This window comes from Aythya fuligula, chromosome 1 (assembly GCF_009819795.1).
Source record: "Aythya fuligula isolate bAytFul2 chromosome 1, bAytFul2.pri, whole genome shotgun sequence".
NCBI classification, from domain to species: domain Eukaryota; kingdom Metazoa; phylum Chordata; class Aves; order Anseriformes; family Anatidae; genus Aythya; species Aythya fuligula.
The window spans coordinates 35867406-35876186 of NC_045559.1; the positions used below are offsets into that span (position 1 = coordinate 35867406).

An 8781-nucleotide genomic window follows, 5' to 3' on the forward strand; every position below is an offset into this window, starting at 1 on the left:
GGGGACGCACAGCACAGAATTCCAGAAAGCAAAGAGCAGATCTGAAGACATGAGGGAAGCCTGGAAAACTCTGGCTTCCACCTTGTGCAGCTCCTCCCCTGCATTTCATTCCACACATGCTGCTCCACCTTGCTATTCAATAAACTTGGCATCTAGCCTGTTGTAGAAGGACAGAATTCTTGAGGATGAAAAAGACCTTCAAGACCATCAAGTGCACTGGTCAAGCTGAGCCCCCGAGCCCCATTGCCAGGAAAGTGGCTGCAGTGTCTGCACAATGCACAGACCGTCGCCGTTTTTAAGGACTGAAAAGCAACATGAGCTCCTAATGGCCAACCCAAACCTCCCCCGGCGCAACACCTCCTCACGTGCTATCCCTCCTCACTGGAGAGAGTTTCACAGGCCGGCACCGACTTGCATGTGAAGACCCAGGCCACCCTGCGCCCACCCTGTGCCTCTTGCCCGTGAGGCCACCCTGCAGTGGAGGTGCTGGGCAGGCGCCCCCTGCCCCCGGAGGGCGGTGCCCCCAGGCTGGATGCCCCTGGTGACGCCCTTTGTGACACCCTTTGTGACCCCCTGCCCGTGTCCTGGCAGCAAAGCCTTGTGCTGCCTGCAGCAGGCAGAGCTCAGTGCTGTCGCCGCCACTGGGGAAGCGACAGCGCGTGTGTGGCCGGGAGTGTAGCTGCGGCTCTGCCCTCGTGTGGTGCCTCTGCTCTGCCACAGGGCTCCCAGCCGTCTCAACTCCCGTCTCCCTGCGCCTCCTGGTGCCACTGCCCTGAGGTGGGCCATGGCCTCGTCCGCGACGCAGCATGCAGGGGGTCTTGTGCTGCATGCCGCGGCTGCCCGCGGCGACCTGGCCCTGCTGCAGCGGCACCGGTGGCTGAGGAAGCTGTGCATCAACTGGCGGGATGCGGAGGGGCGGTAAGGGGCAGCCAGTGCCCACAGCCAGGCCCTGGCCCTGCCTGGAAGCGCCCAGCCCAGGCGGAAGCGCTCTGGGCCCTGGGCCGGCCCGTCGGGGGCTGTCTGCCTTCATGGCGTATCTGGAATTTGCAGGACTCCTCTGCATCTTGCTTGCGCCAATGGCCACGTGGATGTCGTTCAGTTTCTGCTGAGGCAGAAGTGCAAGCTGAACCCACGGGACAACCTGAAGAACACGCCCCTGATGAGGGTACGTGAAAACACGACGCCGTTGCTGTAGATGGGGCTTGTCAGCTCCGCTCGGAGGGACGACGGCTTCCCGGTGGCATTCTTGACGTAGGCCCACGCAGACACAGGGGCGCTGCGGTCAGCACAGGACGGGCACGTGTTCCCTGCCCGTTGGAGACCCTCGCGTGTTGGGGAGCTCTCTCTGGCACAGAGCAGCGTAGGCCTTGCGAGTCATTCCCTTCCTGTCTCTGCTCTCCAGGCGGTAGCGTGCAAGCAAGAAGGCTGCGTGGCTGTTCTGCTAGAGCACGGCGCTGACCCAAACGTCGCAGATCGTGGCGGCGGCACCGCCCTTCACCTCGCTGTCCACACTGCTAGCGTGTCTGTGGCGGGGATCTTACTCCAGCACAATGCCCAGATTGACGCTCAGAATAAGGTAACCTGGTAGCTCGGGCAAGGCTGTCCTTCCAAAAAAAAAAGCGAAGCCACTTTTCTCTCCTATGCTAAGGCAGATTCTCTCTCCTTGCAGATGGGATGCACGCCACTTGCTCTCGCCGTCTCCTGCAGTTGCAAAGAGATGGTAGAGTTCCTTCTGGAAAAAGGAGCGAACGTGAACGCGAGAGATTGCTCTGGAAGGTGAAGGGTTTTTCAAAAGTTCGCCTGGGTTTCCTTAGCATTGCTCAAGTGAAATTGATCAGAGGCACAGGACCGAGCTTTGCAAAAGAAGCTGGAGCCGCACAGGGGGAGTTCCTTCTGCATGCCTTGTGAAAGCAGATCTGCGGTGGCTGCGGTCTTCCTGCAGGGGCTGTTTTCCACGCTGAGGGCTGCAGGAAAGCATTGTCTGCAGTGCTCCCAGCACACAAGTTTGTGCAGCCTCCAGCCTCTGAAGGAGGCTTTGAAGGGCAGAATGGGAGAAGCCCCAAGCAGCCCAGTCTGACCTGATAGCTGGAGACCTGCCTGGAGACCTCCTGAGGTCCCGGCCAACAGCAGGTCGCTCGCGCTTTGCCTTTGCTTTCGCAGTCCCTGTAGGAAAGGGGGGAATCGGTTGCCTGGGAGGCAAACGGGGAGGGGACTAAAACAACAGCAAGGCGAAGCTGATGTCTTTTCCACCTGGTTTTGGATGCTCTAGGAATATTTGCGTGATTGCTGCTGTTGCGGGGGATACGGACATCATTCGACGACTTCTTTGGCATGGTGCCGATCCTTTTAAGAAAGACGTCACCGGCAGGTCAGCCGAGAATTACTTCGCAGCGCTCCATAACACAGAGTAAGTGTTGTGCGTCGCTCATTGCAGGGAGTTGTCCAAATGTCCGTGCTGTCTTATGGACCGCTTGCAGAGGCACCGGAGTTTAAGGAGGCGTTGAGACCTTTGTGTCGGCTGCGCTCAGTGGCATCTGCGGATGCATCTCCTTCCCGCATCCTTTTTCAGTAGTAGCCCGGGTCTGCAGCAAATTTGTGTTTATTTATCTTCCAAGGTTTAGCTAAGAAGCAAACGTGCAAGTGGTCTCTTCCAGAGCCCCAGGTTCCCCTCTGCCAGGCTGGACAGAGGATGTAACAGCTGTCCAGCAGCAGGGAGTTACCCTGTAGAGGGGAAGAGGCATCTACGGACTGACTGAAGGTGCCTGGAATGAATAGGAAATCTGCAAGAGGAGCGCAAGCAGCAGTGTGTGTGTAACCCTTTATCGGCTGGCTTTGAAGCTGTACGGGCTGGACAATGAACGGCTGCTGCTTTTCTAGCGAGGACTGTAGGCGAGGCTGTGGTTACTGTTCCCCAAATGGATTCCCTTTCTTTCTGTCTGTAGTTTGAATGAGATACTGGAGGAAGCTGCGAGCTCGGAAGTCCCGGGAGAGTCTCCTGCAGATGCTGCAAAAGGCACAGCAGTGCCCGAAGGCTCCTGCCCAGTGACAACTGGTGGGTACCGATTAGGCACACTCGCACTGAGCGGAGTAGGCGGGATCCTTAAAAGTGGACGAGATGATGCGGAAAGCCCACTCTGGCCTGTAGCAGAGTAATAACCCACTTCTGGGACGCAGGGCTGGAGTGATGGGGAGAAAGAGAGTGAAGGAAACACAGTGACTGGTTTCTCGCCTCCTTTGCAGGTGCTGTCCTAGCAGCAGCAGAAGCGAAGGAAGAGCAAGATAATGACCCTTGTGAATTCTTGTCTGCAAGTGGGAAAGCGGGAGATGGAGAGATTCAGATCCTGAAATTTGACGAGAAGCCTGGGGAGACGGAGATGGACACTCCGTTGCCCAGGAAGCGATCTGAAGGTTGAACCCCTCAGAGGGAAATGGTTGTCATGGGGTCGGAGCTGTGAACTCCTAGCCCATTTTGAAGTGGCAACACCTAGGGGTCCGGCTCCTGGGAAGGTTTTGGGCAGTGCATCTCAGAGAAGGGCGATCTTTTCTGTTAGCGCTACGGAAAGAGCGCTCTTTCCTGTTGACTTCCCGTCAGCACGAGGATGCTTTGCACAGTGCTTCTATAATGCCTCCTGGCCAGTGCAACGCGCCCCAAAACACCAGGGTCTGGAGGTGTCGTCCAGAGACCAGATAGCCCAAACTGTCCATGCCCCAGGACTCCTGCTCGCCAGAGTCTCTTCCTGGATGCCCCCAGCCACTTGTGGGGTGCTGCTTAGAGCCACGTGCGCTGTCATGCTTAGGCACCTCCTGCTGGAAAGGAGGCAGCAAGAGGTGGTGAAGCCAAGAGAATACCGTGCTGCGGCTGGGTGCGAAGGCACCCCGGGAAAACACTTCCTATCTGCATTTGTACTGCGGAGTTGAACCGCTCTGCGTCACTTGATGCAGGGCTTGAGGGATGGGGAAAAGCAGAGAGCAACGGACACTCAGAGCGCCTCGTTTCTGACTTCATTCGCAGATTCCTTGCTGCTGCTGTCAATAGAGGACGATGAATTTGGAGATGAAGGCGAAGATGGAGGTTCCAATGCTGAGGTATGATTCTGAGGATGACGAAGCTGTGGCAGACGTTGTGCTTCTGCATCCCAAGTGCTGAAAGACAGGGCAGTGGTGCGTTCTTTCAGGGCAACCCTTCCACGCTGCCTGACTGTCTGTGTTCTTGCTCACTCAGGGGTCTGCGAAGGAGAAAGAAAACCTTCCAGAACAACAGGATGCTGAAACTCGGCCGCATTTTCAGGACAATACACAGGTGACTGTGCTGAAGAGTGACACAGATCAGTTGTGCAGACGCCTGCTGGTGGCGGGCACATTTCTTAGGTTCAAATTGCAGCTGCAGACCGATCTACTGACAGGATCGAATGAGTAAACGCGTCTCTCGTCTTGTCGCGTCCTTACTGACTTCTGCATTCTCGTGTAATGCCTTTTCTTCAGGGTGTGGTCAGACAGCTGCTGCAGGAGCTTCCCCGTGCTCCTGAAGAGCAGCCCAAATCCAAAGCTCCTCTTGAAGACCCGATGCACCGCCACGGGCACCTGAAGGAAGAGAAGAGGCGTTTGCAGAAGGAGTTGGACAAGAATAAAGACAAGGTATGGCAAGGCAGTCTGCTGCCCCCTCTGCAGGGGCCCAGGCCTTTTTCGTGGCAAACCCAAGTGGGGATCTGCTCCTGTCGGGGGGCTTTGTGTAAGCCCGGCTGGTAGGGAACAAAGGTAGACGTCGGAGAGGGGCCAGTACAAAAGATGCTGACGTACATGTAACGTGGCTTTTGAGAGGTGCCTGGAGAGTCGAATCTGTCGACTCCTTTCTGTGAAGCCTAAGCTCACTTGTGTGAATCCCTGTTCCGATTTGACAGCTGCTGCGATTGCAACAACAGTATATCCAGCGCTTGAATTACATAGTTGGCCTCCAGCAGATTGCTATAGAGAAGATGGACAGGGAAGTAACAGCTTCTCGTGTGAAACAGCAAAGCGTTCAGGTAGCATCTGCTTCAGCTGCGGTTATGAAACATCTGGAGGAGCGCGTGCAATGGTAAGGGAGTACAAGAGGGGGAGCAAGGCTTCACTTTCGGGGACTGTGTGAAAGCCAGAGGGTTGCCTTCTTGCCGCACAGCAAGTTCATGCAGGCTTCTGAAAGATGCTTTTGCTTGGGGCTCTGCTACTTCATGCTCTTCTTCCCGGCTTAATACTCTTGAGGCCTGCTGTATCCACGCGACTATAATTGCTTGTATGTCTTTCCTAGGCTCGAAGCTCGACAAGCCAGACTGGAAGCCACGGCCCAGCAGCAAGCCATGATCATCGAGGCCCTCGAGAAAGAGCTGCAAGCCTCTTCCTCATTAAACTAGCCATAGACTTCCCTCTTCGTGAGCTCTTGAGCCTAGTTACTTAATCACGTGGGGAAATCACAGAATCACAGAATTTCTAGGTTGGAAGAGACCTCAGGATCATCGAGTCCAACCTCTGACCTAACACTAACAGTCCTCCACTAAACCATATCCCTAAGCTCTACACCTAAACATCTTTTAAAGACCTCCAGGGATGGTGACTCCACCACTTCTCTGGGCAGCCCGTTCCAATGCCTAACAACCCTTTCGGTAAAGAAGTTCCTCCTAACATCCAACCTAAAACTCCCCTGGCGCAACTTTAGCCCCTTCCCCCTCGTCCTGTCACCAGGCACATGGGAGAACAGACCAACCCCCACCTCGCTACAGCCTCCTTTAAGGTACCCGTAGAGAGCAATAAGGTTGCCCCTGAGCCTCCTTTTCTCCAGGCTGAACAAGCCCAGCTCCCTCAGCCGCTCCTCGTAGGACTTGTTCTCCAGGCCCCTCACCAGCTTCGTCGCCCTTCTCTGGACTCTTTCGAGCACCTCGATGTCCTTCTTGTAGCGAGGGGCCCAAAACTGAACACAGTACTCGAGGTGCGGCCTCACCAGAGACGAGTACAGGGGGACGATCACCTCCCTAGCCCTGCTGGCCACACTGCTTCTTATACAAGCCAGGATGCCGTTGGCCTTCTCGGCCACCTGAGCACACTGCTGGCTCATATTCAGCCGACTATCAACCAATACTCCCAGGTCCTTCTCCGCCAGGCAGCTCTCCAACCACTCATCTCCCAGCCTGTAGCTTATTGTAGGTTATTGCGCCCCAGGTGCAGGACCCGGCACTTGGCCTTGTTGAACTTCATGCAGTTGGCCTCAGCCCATCGGTCCAGCCTGTCCAGATCCTCCTGCGGAACCTTCCTACCCTCGAGCAGATCGACACACGCACCTAACTTGGTGTCATCTGCAAACTTACTGAGGGTGCACTCAATGCCCTCGTCCAGATCATCGATGCAGATATTAAAGAGGACCGGCCCCAGCACCGAGCCCTGGGGAATGCCACTAGTGACCGGCCTCCAACTGGATTTGACTCCATTCACCACGACTCTTTGGGCCCGGTATCCAGCCAGTTTCTAACCCAACAAAGTGTGCGCCAGTCCAAGCCAAGAGCAGCCAGTTTCTTGAGGAGAATGCTGTGGGAAACGGTGTCAAAAGCCTTGCTGAAGTCAAGGTAGACCACATCCACAGCCTTTCCCTCATCCACTGACATTGTATAAACTCACTTTAGGATAGAATAAATCTGGTGGTTAAAAATTAATGAGAACAAAATAGATATCTTGTTATCTGTCGACCTTCTGTTATGTTGAAGCATCTTGTTAATTGAAACATCCCGTTATCTGTCGACCCTCAGTCAGGCTGAGACTTGAGATAACTTGAGTCAACCTTCTGTTATGTCTTGTTAACTGAGACATCCCGCTATCTGCCGACTCTCAGTTAGGCCGAAAGCCAACTCAGCATTTCTGCAGCTTGGAAAACAACTGATTCATCCAACCTGGCATTTTTAAGCAAAAGGTGAAAAGTGCATCACGAGGAAGACCTACGGTCTTCCTCCCAAAGACCACTGCCCACATCCCGAAGACCCCGGCCCACAATTCTTGGAAGGCTTTGCGCGAGGACTGATAAGCTAATTAGCATATGAAGCGAGAGTAGGCAGGTTTAGGTAATAAATACGTACAGGCATTAATAGAATAGTCATTGTTTTGCTGTATAAATATGAGATAGTTTGTTACTTTGAACATGCACGATAGGTGGAGAGATCCCCCGTGCATCCAGCGCTGCAATAAAGAATATACCACTTAAGGAAATTTCGGCTTCGATCTTTGAATCACCAACAAGCGCGTCACTTTGTCATAGAAGGAGATCAGGTCTGTCAAGCAGGACCTGCCTTTCATAAACCCATGCTGACTGGGCCTGATCGCCTGCTTGCCCTGCAAGTGCCGCGTGAAGACTCTCAAGATAATCTGCTCCATGAGCTTTCCTGGCACTGAGGTCAAATGACAGGGCTGTAGTTCCCCGGGTCTGCCCTCCGGCCCTTCTTGTAGATGGGCGTCACGTTTGCCAGCCGCCAGTCAGCTGGGACCTCCCCCGATAGCCAGGACTGCTGATAAGTGATGGAAAGTGGCTTGGCCAGCTCCTCTGCCAGTTCTCTCAGTACCCTCGGGTGGATCCCATCCGGCCCCATCGACTTGCGCACATCCAAGTGCCGTAGCAGGTCGCCAGCCATTTCTTCGTGGATAGTGAGGGCCACATCCTGCTCCCCATCCCCTTCCGCCAGCTCAGGGTACTGGGTATCCAGAGAACAACCAGTATTGCCGCTAAAGACTGAGGCAAAGAAGACATTGAGCACCTCCGCCTTTTCCTCATCTTTCGTAACAAGGTTTCCCCCCGCGTCCAGTAAAGGATGGAGATTCTCCTTAGTCCTCCATTTTGTGTTGATGTCTTTGTAAAAAGATTTTTTGTCGTCTTTAGCGGCAGTAGCCAGATTGAGCTCCAGATGAGCTTTGGCCTTTCTAATTTTGTCCCTGCACAGCCTCGCAACATCCTTATAGTCCTCCTCAGTGGCCCGCCCTTTTTTCCAAAGATTGTAAACCCTCATTTTTCTCCTAAGCTCAAGCTGCAACTCTCTGTTGAGCTAGGCCGGTCTTCTTCCCCGCCGGCTCGTCTTTGGGCACGTGGGGACAGACCGCTCCTGCGCCATTAGGATTTCCCTCTTGAAGAGCGCCCAGCCTTCCTGGACTCCTCTGCCCTTCAGAACCGCCTCCCAAGGGACTCTGCCAACCAGTGTCCTGAGCAGCTCAAAGTCAGCCCTCCAGAAGTCCAATACAGTGGTTTTGCTTGTCCCCTTCATGGCCTCGCCAAGAATAGAGAACTCCACCATTTCGTGGTCACTCTGCCCAAGACAGCTCCCGACAATCACATCCTCCACCAGTCCTTCTCTGTTTGTGAAGAGAAGGTCTAGCAGGGCACCACCCCTGGTAGGTTCACTAACCAGCTGCGCCAGGAAGCTATCTTCCACGCTCTCCACAAACCTCCTAGACGGCTTTCTCTGGGCTGTGTTGTGCTTCCAGGATATGTCAGGGAAGTTGAAGTCCCCCACGAGAACAAGCGCCAACAATTTCGCAACTTCTGTCAGCTGCCTGTAAAACTCCTCATCCGTCTCCTCATCCTGGTTCGGCAGTCTATAACAGACCCCAGCCAGGATGCTTCCCTTGTTGACCTTCCCGCCGATCCTAACCCAAAGGGACTCAACCTTGTCATTCCCAGCCTCGAGTTCAACAACACTGATAGATTCTCTAATATAGAGAGCCACACCACCACCCCTTCTGTGCTGCCTGTCCCTTCTGAAGAGCCTATAGCCAGTC

The 8781-nt window shown here is 54.5% G+C and overlaps 1 protein-coding gene across 1 annotated transcript; it reads left to right on the forward strand.

Moving 5' to 3' along the window:
• The first annotated feature begins 784 nt into the window (after positions 1–784).
• Positions 785–1780, forward strand: LOC116501785 (ankyrin repeat domain-containing protein 7-like). Its single transcript, XM_032207370.1, has 4 exons — positions 785–918; positions 1051–1165; positions 1403–1576; positions 1670–1780. The coding sequence occupies exons 1-4, from the start codon at positions 785–787 to the stop codon at positions 1778–1780; spliced, it is 534 nt and encodes a 177-aa protein (XP_032063261.1).
• Positions 1781–8781: the final 7001 nt, after the last annotated feature.